The sequence below is a fragment of the Carassius carassius genome, chromosome 33, assembly GCF_963082965.1.
Source record: "Carassius carassius chromosome 33, fCarCar2.1, whole genome shotgun sequence".
Taxonomy (NCBI): domain Eukaryota; kingdom Metazoa; phylum Chordata; class Actinopteri; order Cypriniformes; family Cyprinidae; genus Carassius; species Carassius carassius.
In genome coordinates, this window is record NC_081787.1 from 19,678,229 (window position 1) to 19,696,562 (window position 18,334).

At 34.5% G+C, this 18,334-nt stretch overlaps 2 protein-coding genes across 2 annotated transcripts in view; both read left to right on the top strand.

Moving 5' to 3' along the window:
- Nucleotides 1–1,450, top strand: part of LOC132113926 (sorting nexin-25-like) — a 59,760-nt gene extending 58,310 nt beyond the window's left edge. Inside the window, exons 18-19 of the mRNA XM_059521984.1 lie at nucleotides 153–253; nucleotides 942–1,450. Of these exons, the coding sequence (XP_059377967.1) occupies nucleotides 153–253; nucleotides 942–1,007 (167 nt within the window). The 3' untranslated portion in view covers nucleotides 1,008–1,450. The remainder of the gene's footprint in view (nucleotides 1–152; nucleotides 254–941) is intronic.
- A 1,049-nt stretch (nucleotides 1,451–2,499) lies between these two features.
- The window catches only part of LOC132113928 (GPI ethanolamine phosphate transferase 2-like), a 103,163-nt gene continuing 87,328 nt past the window's right edge, over nucleotides 2,500–18,334 (top strand). The window contains exons 1-4 of the mRNA XM_059521985.1: nucleotides 2,500–2,847; nucleotides 3,554–3,759; nucleotides 12,290–12,499; nucleotides 13,923–14,111. Coding sequence (XP_059377968.1) covers nucleotides 2,694–2,847; nucleotides 3,554–3,759; nucleotides 12,290–12,499; nucleotides 13,923–14,111 — 759 coding nt within the window. The 5' untranslated portion in view covers nucleotides 2,500–2,693. The remainder of the gene's footprint in view (nucleotides 2,848–3,553; nucleotides 3,760–12,289; nucleotides 12,500–13,922; nucleotides 14,112–18,334) is intronic.

Genomic DNA, 18,334 nt, shown 5'->3' on the forward strand with positions numbered 1-18,334 from the left:
CACACAATTATTATTATATTATTAATATTATCTATCCAACAGAGACCAGCAATCATCAAAACTGCTTTTTAATGAAGATTTCATCTTTCTTCGGAAGGTTAGACAGCAGAGTCTGTGTAATAAGAGCAAAGATGGTTGTTTTTGTTGTTTAGATGCTCTTCAGAATCTCGTGGGGCAGCAGAACGCGAGATACGGGATCATCAGGATCTTCAATGCACTTCAGCAGACCAGTGCCAACAGACATCTTCTCTACGTAAGTCACCGACGCTCTGTGACTGACCGTCAACACGGCTCGAGTCTGTTTACATCTCAGCTCTCGTTTCATTGAACACACTTTCCCATCCGTCGAAGTGTCCCTCAAGCGTTTTCCACTCTTCCTTTGAAGACGAGATGAAGATGAGATGTACTTTTGACCAAATAAATGTCTGTTTCATGTAGATAATTCAGAATTGTAATCTTCATTGAATTGGATTAGTTTACTTTGCCTCTTAAACAACTTTCTTCAGTGTACCTCAGCTCTTCTATCCCATGAGGCATTTGAACTTATATTAATACTGTTTATTTAAACCATATACTGTAAGACAATACACACGTCAATAAAAGATTGACCATTTTTATCATTTAAATATATTTTTATCCTAAAATATATTAAATATTATGAATTATTACATTTTATTCAAATATGCAGTTTTTATGTTCTCATCGAAATCTATGTTAACTATGGAGCAAATTAAAGGGATGTTATTGAAGCCAGCTGATCTATTCTAATCGACTGTGAATTTTTAATTGTTATTGCTTCAACAGAGTTAGAATATTGCTTTCAACCAGTTTCCAGGTTGATGGTTTTATGAAGTGCTGATACTGTAGCGCCATCTAGCGGTGGGATGAATGACTGATGATTAATGAGTGTTGCTAATAGACACTTCTCTGTTTCTCTTTAGATCTGGTTGGAGATGCTGCTTACAGAACTCTATCCTGAGCTGAGCGTGGAGGCCGTACACGCCTGAACATCCTCACATCACGTCAGAGGCTCACCGTGTGTTTGTTTTGCCCTGTTGTTTTATTTCTGAAACACTTGACTCTGTAGTGCTGGATCTAGAGAGCGTCATGAATATGTTTGTGTTTTAATCCGTCGATGTGTTTCTGGAGGAACAGCCCACATCCACTGCCAGCTGTCATCTTCTGCTTTTCTTTCTCTCTTTCGTTTTCCTCTCGGGGGTTTTGCTGTGTAATGTGAATAACAGTGGAACGAGTGTTACGAAGAAATCAAGACTACATATTATTGTGAGCACTATGAAAGCTTTTAATCGTGCAATATGTCATGTACAGTTATTGTGAAGGTTCTGTTGATATTGATATTATTATTATTATTATTAATATTGTTATTATTATAGGATTGTATTTTTACCAAAATAGTCTAGAGCATTTATAAGCCATAAATTGCAAAAGATTTGCCATGTGTCGTGTTTTTACTATAATGCAATATTAAATCTATACATTAAAATGCAATTCACATCTTAAACTTTAAAAACGGTTTCTTACAGTTTTAATTGTTTTTATTTATTTCATATCATTAAACGTTAATACAGTTTCTTAGTATAAATGATTTATTTATTCGTTTTGTTTTCTACATTAATTCTTCAAAAATATCTTGCTTTATATCTAGTTAGTAAAACTATACCTTTAAATATTTAAAAGAAAATATATATTTTTTTCCTTTCTTTCCTTCTTTAAAAAAAATATCTAAATGGTAATTATATCTGTAAATATTTCATAGACAAAAATCTGAAAAAGTAGTTCTATAAAAAAATCCAAAAAATATTATATCTTATATTTCTTTAATTCATATTTATTACTAAATTAGTGTAAGTGTATTTTTAATTGAATGTATGCCACCGGATGTGCCTCAAGGATTATTTATTTATTTATTATTCTTTTTTGCTGTGATTGTTTCTCACCGCTCTGCTTAAACATCAAACCCCTCCAAATACACCAGAGCCTGTGTATCTGATACAGCCCACCTCAGACCAATCCCAGAATGCAACTCATGAACTAAAAGCCTTGCCCTGGTAAACTTCATGGTCTTCATATGAACTAATTCAGTAGGCTACTGCTGTTACAACGAGATAACACTTTACAAATAGTTTTCTTTTGTAAACAATATTTAACTACATTGGCTAACATTAACACTGAACATTAAGTCTGCAGCATTAATAAATCTCAGTATATGTTAATTTCAATAATTACTAATACATTTTAAGATCATTAATCATGTTAACATTAATTACTGCACTGTAAAAAAATCTTAATGACATTTCATTTTCTATAGTTATTTATTATATAAATTATAATACAATTTTAGATATTTCAGAACTGTATGTAGTAAGTATAAATGTAATGTAAACGTAAATGAAACGATTTAAATAAGAGTTCTGGCTCTGGTTACAAAATAAGAGTCCGAGAAACGTTTTGAGGAGCGATCCTTCTGAGTTGCCGTAGTGACCCTCGTGGCACAACACGGAAATGAGAATTTCAAAACTAATCCTGCAGAATCTTCATTAGTCGTCGTTTCTGTTGAAAATGACGGCTGATCGCGGTCAGTGAGAATCAGACAGCAGGCTGGACATCTGCCGGTGTTTGTGTCCTCTTATGAGTGTGATGAGTCCTGTTGATGACAGTTATTGATCTTCATCATGAAGCTGAGCTCATCACTGTTTGCTTTACTGTGTCTCGTGTGTGAGATTGTGTCCATCGCTCTTTTCCTGCGAGGATTCTTTCCTGCTCCTGTCAAATCATCCCTTTCAGCCCAGAGCACAGAGAATCATGTTCCTGCAGAGCCACAGACGGGTAACACACGCAGAGTTATTAATTATGTTGATGGGGATGCTTTTAGAGTGAGGTATTAGGCTAAAACATTAACATGTTAATTAATAGTAATTATTCATCATTTTTAGGATTTAAAAAAAAAAGATAATTCTCTACTCTTGCATACTTTACATTTGTTACATTTTTTAAATATAATTATAATATTTTGTACATTAAATATGTTCCATTTTGCTGTCTTATCAAATGTAATTGATTTAAAATGATTTTAAATACATGAAAAAACATATACATGCATAAATGCAAGTGAAGTGTCTAATGTTTCAATTAATTTTTGTGAAAGTAAAATATCAAAATATGGGTGAAACAATGTTCCACTGTCATTCAGCACAACAGATATAATTATGTAAAAATTAAACAACATTTATTCCGACCTGTACTTTTTAAAATATATAAATGGATAGGGAATCATAGTAAATGGGTATAACCTAGTGGTTTGAAGGATAGTGGCAAATATAGCTAAAGGTTTAAAATGTACAGTTAATTCGTATGTCTCAGTCTGTTTTATTCTGTATGTCCAAATCTGAATAAATCTTGGGGATTAAGATTGAGGATTTAATTCCAGCCTCGCAGCAAATCCCCCTTCTTTAAAATCTCTAATTATAATTCTGAGATCAAAGTTCATAGCATGCATGCAGCAGAGATTCTTGAGTAGTTGTGTGTCCTGCAGGAAGTGAGCCAAACACCAGCAAAGTTCCCGAGCCTTTGTTCAGGCGGGTGGTGATCGTCCTGATCGACGCTCTCAGAGAGGACTTTGTGTTCGGCTCTGATGGCCGCAGGTTCATGCCCTACACCAGTCATGTGGTGGAGAGAGGCTCTTCTCACAGCTTCATCGCCAAAGCCAGACCGCCCACTGTCACCATGCCCAGAATTAAGGTGAATTACACACAAGTCAAATCCTTTCTCAACCTAGTTCAGTTTTGCCTTTGGTTCCTCCTATGGGATGTCTTTGCCTATTTTGTCAACATGTGCTATTATATTACAAATTCTAATTTATTTAAATATTTAATCGTATTTATAATTATAAAAATAATAATTATAATACTATATTATAATGATTAATTTGCTATTTGTTTAAAAAAAAAAAGATTTGCTACAAATTGACTGAATGTATTTTCAACCATTTTTTCAAATAATGACATTATTTAAAAACAAAATTTGTTTAATAAAATGTTCTAATTAATATAATTATTTAAAAGTATTATTATTATTAATGAATATGTAATACAAATATTTTCTGATATTTAATTTGATATGTATTTTTAATGCTGCAAAATAAAACGTATATTCAACAATTCATGTCAAAATAATGGTATTATTTTAAAGAGAGTGAAAACCAAGTGTTGCATGTCATTAGTATAATATACATTTAAAAAAATAATTCTAATTGACATTTAATAGTAATAATAATAATTGTTAAACAGTTATTTAATTAAATATTACATTTAATATTGTTTTTTTGTGCTGCAAATTAACTGAATGTATATTCAAAAGATTATATCAAAATTATGTTATTTTAAATAGGGTGAAAATAACAGTGTTGCATGTGGGACACTGCTAAATGGGATTCATTATAATGATTTTAATTAAATATTTATTAATATTTATTTATATGTTATGTTTTGGTTTTAACAAACCAAGACAGCTTTGTGACTTTTTGAATGAATTTTCACAGGAAGAAAACACTGATATCTGTTTTTTGTCTGACATCTCTCAATGAACTGGAAGTATTTGTAAGTGCTATAGTATATATATATGCTATAGTATGTATATATGCTATAGACAGAAAGCACTATATGTTGGTGAAATCGGTTCTGTTTATTAAGGATGTAGCTCCATCCATATGCTGATCAGAATCATTGATTCATGCGTGCGATGTTAGAGGTTATCAGTGATATTTGTACAGGAATATCACTAGTTTTTTCTCATGGCAAAAAACAGATTCTATAATTCTGCATCTGCTAGGAGTAAATAAGGTCTGTTAATCAGTTTCAGACCTTCCTGGAGCATGCACTGTAGGAGTTGTGTCCCAACCCAAGTGTCCAGCAGATGGCAGTCCTGATCTATCAGTCCTATAAGACTTCTGTCACATCACTGCAGGGCGCTCAGCCAATTACAACAAAGAATCAGGAGTTTCACACAACAATATTGTCAGTACTTGAAATAAAATTCTATTTTTTATAAAAAATGTAATATATATATATATAGTGTAGGTATTATATTTCATCTACCTGCTAAGCCAACATTTGTCATTTTCATTTCTTCTAAATCGACAGAGGTGGGTAGAGTACCCAAAAACTGTACTCAAGTAAAAGTAAAAGTATTTCTAGAAATATTTACTCAAGTAAAAGTAAAAGTACTAGTCTGAATAGTTACTTGAGTAAGAGTAAAAGAGTATCGGATAAAAAAAATCTACTCAAGTAGTTAGTTACTAGTTACTTTGGGTCATATATACTGAGCCTATTTTTATTTAGATATATAGATAAAATGTATGTAATGTATGTGTGTGCGTGTATAAATGTATATATTTCATCAGCCTTTACTCCAATCTATGTAATTTATTATAAAACCCTGTCTGTTTACTTAAGTAACAGATATAGGTGTCATGCCATAACATTTTTAATACAAATGACTTTATATTAAATGTGAGTTTAACATTGAAAGTTAATGCGATATAAAAATTGCTACTAATCTTTCATTGTTCAGAAAGAGAGCAAATAACATTTACATTATTAAAGATCATTTTCACTGACAGTCTAGAGTTCAATCACTCTCAGAAACTCCCATTAAAATCACTAAAACTGTTAACACTGTGAAATCAATATCTTAATTAAAGATTCGTACACCCATCTGCACTTGACATACAGCACCTTTAAAATAAGACACTCGCGTTTTTTTTTTTTTTTTTTTTTTAAAAAGCTGTCCTTCTGGCAGTACCCTTTCAAAAGGTACTAATATGCACCCTTTTATATCCTAATGTGCACCACTTAGGAGGGAAATAAGGTACAGAAGTGTACTGCCACACTGACATGAGCCGGATCGCTGCTGATGTCATGACATCCTGGTGAAGGGACTCTCAGTCTGGGTCACTGATCGCTTCTGTGATGAGTTTCAATGAATTTACACTGAAATCAAATGCAATGGAGGGCCAAAATGTACTTATTAAATCATAATTTCCCAGTATTCTCCTTGAAATTTTTAAATATAGATGCTTCATGTTAAAATATTTTGAATTGGCAGTGCTTGGTCCATTTTTAGCATAATAAGATAATATAGTTGTGAAAAATGACACCGTGTTGCTGCTCTGATCATTTTAGGAAGTTTCATGTAAATACGCAGATTTTTTTGCTGCGATATTGCCTCCGTTTTCTGAAGACAGATCTCTTTTTCTTTTAGTTCTCTCTCTCTTTTAGCTTTTATTTTTATTATTGAAGCTTTCGTTCTATTTTTAGTTTGTAATTTTATTATATGCTTTTGTCGTCTTTAAAATATTTGTATTTAGCTTTTGTTTTTGTTTTTTCAGTTTTAGTCATTTTAGTTCTTAATCTTTTAGTTCAACAATCCTCATTTTCGCCTAAGCTTTCAGTTTTTCAGCTATTGTATTTTTTTTTTTTTTATAAAAATGATTTGTAATCATTTTAGCTTTAGATTTAGTTAACTATAACAACATTGATCACAGCGTTTTTGTAATTCGAGTGTCATCATCAGTGATTTGTTGGTGAACTTTCCCTTTGATTAAATTATTTGACAAGCCAATTGAACAACTGGAAAAAGGACAGTTTTAGGGCCCTATGAAATTTTTATACATTTTAATTTTTTTCCCAAATTCTGAAAGGTTTTGTTTCTGTAAATAGAGAAACTTTTCTTGTTTTATTTTCCTGCACGGATAAGCTCTCAGCTTACAGGGGTTTTGCCTGCTATGTTAATGCTGTAAAGAAAAATGCTGCTTCTGTCCTACTTTTCATGTCTCCAATCATCAGGATTGACACATGAAAAGACGGGATGTATTTCCAAACTGCAAATCGGCCTGTCTGGAGGCGGGAATTCACCAATCAGCATCACAGAAAGAGTGTTAAATAAAAGAGACCAACTTTGAAAGTTAAAAAAGAAAGCTGCGGAAGAGAAATCTTCTGTCTGGTGTCATGTGAAGCGTGGATGGCCTCAGGGTGCTCAGCGAGTGTTTTTAAGCTGCTCTCTTACAGTTGTCTGAAGATGCTGAGATAACAAACCCAGGGAGTGCTGTTAACATCAGTTTTAATCAGTTCTGCTCACTACTTCCTGTTGTCCATGGTGCAGTAGTGATGTACTGTTATTTTTCTGCTGATTTGTCTTAAAGGATAATTTGTGGCTACTCTGCTGTTGAACTATTTTTGTCTTATTGTACAACCAATATAGTTTTGATTGTGTCACAAAAGGATTGACAGCACTTTTTCTTTTGAGCTGTGTGGAAGAGCGAAAAAGCAAAAATCTTTGAAACAATATTTTATATATATATATATTTATTTATTTATTTTTACATGCTTTTAAACACAAATCCTTGAAAGAAAAACACTTTGAGTCTCAACCAAAAGCATACACTTTAAGCGGTGAAAATAATAATTGCTGGTTTGTCAAAACATTTTTCGCATGCACAGTAATAGCATAAAAATAACTTATTTTTTAAAACTGGTCGGACTGTTCTGTTTGTGTGTGATTAATATAGAAGATTGAATTATAATAATCTTGTATTTCCCTCCTTCCGTATATAAATGCGTTTCGAAAATCATCAAATGACAGCTTGTCATCAGTCATAACAGTCGTAAAAGAACAGCTACCTCAGAAATGCCAACATCATAGGCGCCGATTTATGTTTTTCTCCGTGGGTGCTCAAGGGCGCACGCCATTTAAAAAATAAAAAAAATAGACTAGGCTATTCAAAAAATATTGCATTTCAGAACCTTAGGCTAATGGACAGCGGCCGATACAAACAAACACAACAGCGTCACTTCTCAAAAATACAAACAGGATTGGAGATGAAAAGTTTAACTGACACGTAACCGCTAATGCGTTCAGCTTCTTGGGAAATTAATGTTTTGTAAATATTGATTAAAAAACTATTGCGAAAGGACAGCGTTTCCATTAACCGATTGTTGCGACTAAAATAATGAGTTTCTGGGAATGTCTACCTCATTTATGTTTCGAGGTTTCTTTTGATAGTGGCATGGCTTTTCTTTGAGGTTTCGAATCCATTACTCATATAGGCTAAAAAAATATTTTTTTATTTTATGTATTTAACAAAGAACTCGTATTCTGTCCAAAAGTAGGCTACTTTTGTGTCCATTAGTTTTTCCTCTTTTAAACCGTATATAGGCCTATACTTGAGCAGAAAAATGTTCCCATTTAAACCCTGTTACGAACTTTAAGGAGTCTAGGGAATGTACCATAACATTTACATATTAACGTACTGCTGGGTATGAAATGAGGTGGAAGAACATGACAGACAAAACTTTGAAAGAGAAAAAATACTGGACGTTTATTCACAAAAAGCCAAAGCCACTAGATCCAGTAAAATAACAATAATAATGTGCACCATGTACAAGGTGAAAATGTAAACAAACAAACAATAAAATGGGAAAAGAACGAAAGCGGCGCCAAAGGAAAGAACAAAATATAAGAAAACAATCCTTAATCTAAACCTAATCTAACCAAAGCAAAATGTAGAAAATAAACCGAAATCTTCAGTGCAGTTTTTTTATAACAAATCTGTCCATTTTAGTCTGATTAATGATTAGTGATTACGGAAAGCAGTAAATGATTACATACTCGCACGGCACTGTATAGTGGGGGATGGGACGTTTTCAGAAACGCTGTGATTGGTGGATAGGATATGGAACATGCATGCGACTGGTTATGTCACTGTCACTGACAACAACATAACCAATCACAGTGTGGCAGACGCTTCATAGCGCCAACTGCAATGTTTAATTTTAAATAAATGTAGCCTACTGGCAGTCTGGCACTGGCACACGTGGGTGCTCATTTTCCGTGGGTGCTCGGTATTTTCCGTGGGTGCTCGAGCCCCGGAGCACCCACGGTATCGGCGCCTATGGCCAACATTATAACTTTGCCAACACGGTTTTATTATTTTCATAAATCAGTCCATTTTTAGGAGTATGTGGAATTTCACATTAATTTACTTTATTCACACAATATAACAAAACTTTATATTAGTGCTGTCAAAATTAGTGCGTTAACATATATATATACATATTTTATTGTGGCCATGAATTAGGAAGTCGTCCCCCTCGGAGGCCCCCAATCAGCCCAGGACCATATGTACATGCATACCCAGACTCTACACTCCTGCCATAAGGGTAATCATATTTTTCATTCATCATACTGTTAAACAAAAACGCATTTGTTTTTGGTGTCTGTGTGACCTTTTATTGATTGAGATCAGGGTGTTCACATATATTTGACAAAGTTTGTTATTGGCATTTAAGCTTCAGTGTTTCAGCTTCGATCCGACTGATAGTTTTCTGCATTTAAATTGTGTTGTTATGAGTTTAGTGAATGTCTCAGGCATTCAAATCAGTCTGCATCCTCAACCCATCAGACAGCAGACCTTATCAGCGGCGTGGGATTATTTGTTGATCTCTTGGATATAAAAGGTGGAGAAAACATTCGATTTAGATGAGTGTTTTACATTTTTATGAATCTAACATAAATGGTGCATCATGACTGTGAAAAGTCACCGCCTTGTTTCACAACTTATTCAGGCACAAAGTTCAGCTATGAATTTATGATGAAATCTTTGAATCACTAATATGTTTCCCATCTCACAAACGAATATTGAGTTTCAAAAAGTGCCGAGCAGTTTCCTGTCTGAAAGTGATCCTCCATTTAGATCTGCTGCTGCTGATGTACAGTAACTGTATGGAGGAAGTGGTTTTCTGGCAGAAATGCTTTTTCTGTTCAGAAAAGCCGCTGGCATCCTCTCTGGCTTTGAATGCTTCTAGGAGCAGCAGTTAGCAAGCATACAAATTTAAACCTTTCCTAGTGCCAGAATCTCTAATGCGGCATAAAACTACTGCAGAGGGGAGCCAGAATCCTCTAATTGCTCACGTTTCACTACAAATGTGACAAGAGTAAAGCAATTAGCCTGTGATTTCTGAAAAGCTCAGAGTCTGGTTAGTGAAGGAGGATCTGTGAGATGAGAGAGGAAGGACCGAACAGCTGCGAGAATCCATGTTGTGCATGAATGCTGAGCCGCGTTCTATTAATATTTATATTCTCTATAATTATATAATCATTCATGTGTAATGTGTATGTAATATTTTAAATAATTCACAGTATTTTTATGATTTTAATGAGAGATTATTTGTCCATTTGTTTTCTACTTATTCAAGGGTGATCATGCTAAGACTGATGTTTTAATAGGATCCCTGAATTGAACTTTACTGTGACTTTGAATTAAAATGTTTGACCCTGAGTTTGATTCATTCATGTGAATCATTTCAAAATGGCAATTTTAAAGCAAATTGCATTGAAGCAATCTCTGTAAAAATAAAGGTGACTTGACTTGCAAATTAATGCATTTGTTTAGAACATCATTCAAAAATATAATTTTTTATACTGTATATTAAAATTAGTGCTGCAACTATTTTGTACAGTAACTGTCAGATTATGGTTTTGAAAGAAATGTATACTTTTTATCCTTTAAGGATGCGTCAAATGCTACAAAAGCATGCTATTTCAAATAAATGCTGTTCTTTTGAACTTTCAATCAGCAAAGATTCCTGAAAAAAATCTAACATGGTCTCCCCCAAAAATATTTAGCAGCATTGATAATAATAAGTAAAGTTTCTTGAGCATCAAACCATCATATTAGAATGATTTCTGAAGGATCACGTGACACTGAAGACTGGAGCAATGATGCTGAAATTGAACTTTGCATCACAAGAATGAATTACATTTTAAAATATATTTAAATAGAAAACTTTGTAATCAGGTGTAATGATATTTCAAGATGTTACCATTTTTACAGTAGTTTTAATCAAATAAATAGAGCCTTGTTGAGCAGAAGACTTCTTTCAAAAACCTTCTTGTGACTGTCTTTATAATACATCAAACTATATATATATATATATATATATATATATATATATATATATATATATAAAAGCAATCTAGTGATGTTTATGATGACACCTGCTGTTTTTTCCCGTTTTTTCCCCCTCATCTCTCTCTGTTAATTTTCTCTGAGAAGCATGTAACGCTAAATGACAGTAATTGTGTTGTGTACACTAACAGACCTGCAATCAATACCCTCATTATAATCTACACCACAAACCGGAGGAGTGGCCTCGCGTGTTGTTTTCATCATTAGATGATGTCGGTCCTGAGAGATGAGGAATGGCTGAGGGAATTCTGTTTCGTTTTTCCAGAAGGGTTTTATTTTTTAATTTTAAATAATTTTGTAAATTTGTGGTTCTGTTCCCAGAATAGCTAATGAGGTATCTGGCCTATTTTAGTGTCTCGGGTCATTTACATTCAGATTCACATTTTTTTATTTTTCATAACCAGACTGTGTGAATTCATAAGACTTTATAAGCTGAGAAATCTTATAAGTACACCGAAAACAACAGGCTTTTCTTGTCAAATATGTTCCCCCACCACCAACCCCTAAATGTTATATTTCTGTGCGCTCTGCCAACTTTTATATCAGCTGTCAAAACTGTAGAAATATCATATTGTATTGTTTACAAGACATAAATGGAGTAGTTGAGATTTTATAGAGGCTATATTCTACTTGTTTCTTCCCTGAACTTAATTTCTAATGGTTTAAAGGAATCGTTAACCAAAATATTTTTTAAATATGCTGAAAAATTACTCACCCTCAGCCCATGCAAGAAGTAGATGAGTGCGTTTCCTCATAGGAATGGATTTGGAGAAATTTTGCATTGCTCACAAATGGATCCTCCGCAGTGAATGGGTGCCGTCAGAATGAGAGTCCAAACAGCTGATAAAAACATCACAATGATCCACAAGTAATCCACACCACTCCAGTCCATCAATTAACAACTTGTAAAGCGAGATATGTGTTTGTAAGAAACAAATCAGTCATCAAGACTTTTTTTTTCTACTTCTGGCCAAAATACCAGTCCATTGTCCATAATAGCATTGCTTCCTCCAGTGAACAATAATCCACCAGCATATTTGTTTAGGATTGTTTTGGACTATTAACACTTGTGAACGGTTCTTGATCTGTGCATATTTCTCTCCCGATTCAGATGGAGAAAGCTGTATTATGTATAGGGACTTAAATTTTGGGTGAACTTTTCTTTTAAGGCCTCTTTGGACAGGTAAGATATTTTATGGTTTCTTAAACCGCAATATTTGTGTTCTTTGATCTGTCCGTCATCAGGCTCTGACCACCGGCAGCATCCCGGGCTTCATAGACGTGGTGATGAACCTGAACTCTCCTGCTCTGCTGGAGGACAATCTCATCTGGCAGGCCAAGAGCGCTGGCAAACGGATCATCTTCTATGGCGACGACACCTGGGTTCGACTCTTCCCCAAACACTTCATGGAGCATGATGGCACTACCTCATTTTTTGTGTCCGACTACACAGAGGTGAGAAGTTCTAAACTCGTTCAAAAAGTTGTTTGACCCTTATTGTTGTTCTGTAAATCTTCCAGGGCGAAATAAGGGGCTGTGAAATTAATTGCATTCGATTGCCATGCGCATCTTGTCAGTAAAGCCGGTTCTGTGATTAGTAGTAAATCTCCATCACCTGCTTTCAGATTGAGCGGATTTCACTAGACAGAGCCATAATTCACTGACAAGCTAGGCAATATTGCGTTCAAAATCAAATGCGATTCATCTGCGATTATGAGGGCAATTTTGCCTAAATGTCAGAGAACTACGGCTCTGTGTAGTGAAAGCCGCTCAATCTGAAAGCAGATGATGGAGATTTACTACTAATCACAGAACCGGCTTTACTAACGAGATGCGCATGACAATCGAATGTAATTAATTCAGTAATATGAGTAGGATTCAAGGAGATTGGGAAAATCATGTACCTGTAAGGGCGAAAGATTTCCCACACAGATTTTGTAAGAGGAAGTGAAAGGATAAAAATTCTTAACCCTATAAAGCCTGACATATGAAATAATAGAAATGTTTTATTTTTTAAATTGTAAAGTTTATTGAACCTATAGACATAAATCTAAAAACTGCAAAGAAAAAGTTTGCATATTTTTTTTTTTTATATCATGGTCGAGGTGTCAGCCTTTTATGGCTCATATTGAATGATATATGAGAAAATGGAGCTCATATGAGGAAAAGATTCCTCGATTTTATTTCTAATTGTAAAAAAAAATGCAGTTTAGTGCAGATGCTGATATTTATACAGACAAAATGTTTGTTTGTAAATCAATGAGATAATGAGAAAATGTACATAAAATGCATATCAGTTGTCACTCTATTTCTAGTAAGATGATATTTAAATGCTTAGTTTTATGATCCAAAGCTCTAAAGTTATTAAACATATAATGCAATGGAGTGCATGACTGAGCGATGAACAAATAATCGTTCCACAAAAACTCGACGATCATATTTGATACTCACATTTGAACATGATTTAAAAAAAAAAAGAAAAAAAAAAGATTAAGTGTTCATCTTGAAATATTACTAACAATATAAAATGTATTCTTACTTTTACTTTATAAAAATCTGAAAAGATTTCACAGCAAGGAAGGAGGACGTTTTAACAGTTACATTTAACAGGCCTAGCTCTTTTACTTGCTAAAAAGTATAAACTATCAGACAACAGATGTAGTAGATTGTGTGCAAAAGGTTTTGATCATCTTGATCATTTAGACGCTTTAGGAATTTGTATATCAAATATGATACAGTATTAAAGTAACATTGGCTACTTCAGGCACAGTTTGATTCCTCGTGATCCATTTAACCTTATTTTATGTTTTAATTAAGTCTTAGAGGCTTTTCCTCTCACCCTCTCTCCGATTTTAATATTTCCTTCTCGTTCCGTCAGGTGGACAATAATGTGACCCGTCATCTGGACGGCACTCTGAAGCGAGATGACTGGGATATTCTGATTCTGCATTATCTGGGTCTAGACCACATCGGGCATATCAGCGGACCCCACAGCTCTCTGATAGGACCCAAACTCATGGAAATGGACGACATCATCAAGAAGATACATGCCTCTCTCATAACAAAGGTTTTTTTTGCTTCTCTTTAACTCCTCTTCTAGCAGATCTTTGTTCTTGACCTCTTCAAAATCTCTGACCTGTCCTAAAGAACCGTTGAACAAACCCCTGACACTAAGCATTAGTTTTACATACATTCTAAATCATAAACATCTTAAAGACATCTTATAGACATCTATTTGACATCTAAAAGGAAATGTTCTATAGACGTATTGCAGATGAGCAAACACTGTGAAAAATACTCTTGTAGATGTAAATGCAGACGTCAAATAGACGTCTCTGAGATGTACGTGTGCTATCAGGGTACTGAGCCTATTTTTATTTAGATATATAGATAAAATGTATGTAATGTATGTGTGCGTGTATAAATGTATATATTTCATCAGCCTTTACTCCAATCTATGTAATTTATTATAAAACCCTGTCTGTTTACTTAAGTAACAGATATAGGTGTCATGCCATAACATTTTTAATACAAATGACTTTATATTAAATGTGAATTTAACATTGAAAGTTAATGTGATATAAATATTGCTACTAATCTTTCATTGTTCAGAAAGAGAGCAAATAACATTTACATTATTAAAGATCATTTTCACTGACAGTCTAGAGTTCAATCACTCTCAGAAACTCCCATTAAAATCACTGAAACTGTTAACACTGTGAGATCAATATCTTAATTAAAGATTCGTACACCCATCTGCACTTTGTTGTTTCTGAAGAGAGAATTCGCCAGAAAGAGGTCTCCAGTCAGTGAGCGAGTGAAGGAAGCACCGGCATTTTAGCGATGACTCATCGGAATGCCTCTGATTGGCCAATGCTTTAATAAGCTCAAAAGAATCATGTGTGATTGGTTATAATGCGCAGTGCTGTAAAAACACATCTATCTCTGGCTCAGTGCCAGCAAGCAATCACAGATCTGAATTTAGCAGCTGATGATATTACTTGTTGAACGTACTCGCACCGGTGTGGTTGTATTAAAATTAATAAAATCTTAATCGGCTATTTTTTGTCTTTTTGAAGCTGAATTCAACTTGACTCCCCTCTGTTATAAGCCACACACGTTCAACAAACTAATGTCACAGTGGTGTAGTGTACTGTAATCGAATGTAGCCCAAGTTATTACCTGTTAAACAGTAGACAGCACACACGGTGTTCATCTAATAAGGATCTCCATAGCAAGCAAATAATAGCCTTTGCAGATTTGCTTTCAATTCAGTGCAGATCCAGCCACGTTTTCAACGCTGCTGATGTTAAACGTTACAACTCTGAGTGAACCACTTCAGATGCTCAGCGCGTGCGGCAGGGAACTGAACGACTCATTCAAACTGATTCATGAACCAATTCACTCGTTTGCCAATTGGTTTGATCAAGCCTTTGAACAGAATTGACTCAAAAGAATGAATCATTCGCGACTGGGCATCGCTCATTGCCCAGAGAAAAGTAGATGGCGCGTTTGGAATAAACTGAAGCATTTATAACATTTATTGCATTAAGATAAAGTAACGAGAGGAGCGTCGCCCACAGTAACGAAGTAAAAGTACAGATTTTTCTCCAAAAATGTACTCAAGTAAGAGTATAAAGTACCCATCTTGAAATATACTCCGAAAAGTATTAGTTAGTCATCTCTCATTAAAATTACTCAAGTAAATGTAACGAAGTAAATGTAACTCGTTACTACCCACCTCTGTTTATTTTACTTTGTGATCAGACGCACAATTTTAACTTGCTGCATGATTAAACGGGTAAAAAAAAAAAATCCCACAGACATGCATTGAATATCATAGGAGACCAGAATATCATGGACTCTTTTTACTTGAGCCTAGCAACCGCACAGAATAGCCTGGATTTATGACGCCTTCTGCAGGAGGAGCATCACTATTTTTTTCAGCCTGTCAGAGTGAGGCTCATTATTCTTTCTCGTTTTCTTCCTGAAAATACTGTTTTTTGAAGGACTAAGCAGTTCTGCTACATCCTGACCCAAATACAGATCCATTCCCCAGTGGACCATTTGCCTGGTTTCAAGCAGGGTTGTTATAGTTATCTAAAACTACAACTGAAAGTATTTTTGTTGGTAATTGGTAGTTTGGTAATTGGCATAAAGCTGAACTAAAATATACATATTAAACAAATTGAAATACATGAAAGACAAAATAATTGAAAATTAGAAAGGGAGCCCTGGCAAAAAAATAATAAAAATGGCTAAAGCACATAAAATTACTAAAAATAAAAAGCAAATTCAAAATATTAATAGAAACTATAATAGTATTTAAAGTAATATTAAAAAGACACCGTAAACATCTAGTGAAGTATTTCTATTGCTCTTTTTTTCATGCAGATTAACATGATGTTTAGCTCAGTGGTGTTTCACGCTGGATTGTACTTTAGGAATGTGTCAAACAGTGAGGCGTTCCCATTATAAATCTTATAGTTGCCATGGAAACATTTATACGAGTGCTTAACGACTTTCCAGACACATCAGTTACTCTCATTTCCGTCATTATAGTTCAATAATTAGGTCTGAAACATCCGTGTGACAATGGTGAATATAAAAATGCATAATTTCCTCCTCTTCTATGTCTCTCTTGAGGAAGTTTACTTTCTGTCAGCGACTCCGCTCTGGGTAATTACGTAATTATGTAATTATGCACATTGCGCTATTTCGCTATGTGACTTTGGCCCTGACTGATTTTGTGTCTGATTTGCAGAATTAGGTGTTCATGCAGCCCACGGCATCCGTTCTTAAAGTCGTTTTTTGACTTTGCACTACGTTCAAACATATTATACTTGTTTTAAATGTAATTACACTGCTTTGTGTCATATCTACTGAATGAAATCCAATGCTTATTTCTTACCGATTTTGTGTTGCTGATTTAAAAAAAATAATGGCTGTTTGAGCAAAATATTATGCATTTCATATAGCATTTTTGCTGTGAACAACCATTTGTAAGTTGAGGTCCTTTGCAGATTCTAAGTTAAATAGTAAGTTTCCCTGTATTTTCCCACTAAAATAAATGAATGAATTTTTTGTGAAATCGGGGAATGCTACACTTTCAGTAATGTCTCAAACAGAAAAGTCACAGTGCCTAAACACACTTCTTGATTGGTGACACCTGTATAACCAGCTGCGTCCTACTTTAGCACCCTGCAGGCCTGCTGCCCATTATAATATCTGCATGTGAAATCCTTTCCCTCTGCAGGTGAGAAAGTTTAACTCCCTGCTGGACCAGAGGAGCACCTGAGCTCCCTGCAGTGTGACAAATTCAACACTCATTAAACATCACAGCCCTTTATCAGAGACCTTATAGGAGCCATTAATGTAGGATATTCAGAGTGTTGCCTTAAGTAACATGGTGCGTCAGTTAACATCTACATCTACAAATAAGAACAACTTGAGGTATTTTAATGGGGTCATATCATTAAAAATCACGTTACTCATGATAAAATAGCTCCGTGTACTATGATAACAGGTAAATAAAAACATATTCACAAAAAAGAGAATTTATACAAACCTATGGTGGGTACACACCACAAGATAATTGGGCCGATTTTTTTCCCATGAATTTTCTGTCAAAATCATTCCAAACACTATCATCGCAGAGTGTCTTTAAACCTCTCTTTTGTGCAAACTACTTCCTTCTGCCACAGATTTAAATCTCAGTTTTCTATCTCAAGATCCGTTACCAAACGTCACTTTAGAACTAGTAACGAAGGAACGTTGAGTTGGTTCATTCAAAGCTGCTTGTGTCAGTTTGTTTGCAATCACGTGATTCTGATGACACGCAAAATTCAGATGGAGGGGAGGAAGTGAAAAGCAGAATGGATTAGATGGAGGAAAGTCTGTAATGTACTAGTTTAGACACTATTACAAGGGAAAGTTATGAACAGAAAATCACGACCTATGTTGGACATAAATTGAAGTACTTCCCTGCCATTGAGGCGGTGTGGATACAGGCTAAGCAACTAACCCTGATTGCAAACAAGCTATTTTGAACGTGAATCCCACATTTATATGAGGGATGTGTGATATATGTCAATCCTGAATCTTTGCTGCATGTACAGGGTATGTGGCCAGTGTTCCTGTTAGCAGCGCGTAAAACAAAACTTTTATTTAAAGTATGAATTGATTATGGCCTAGAAAGCGAGCTAATAGCACCATATAATCAATAAAAAGTTACTCACTTCAATTTATCACAGTCTCATAAAGTTCTGTTATAATCAGTGAAGCTCTCTA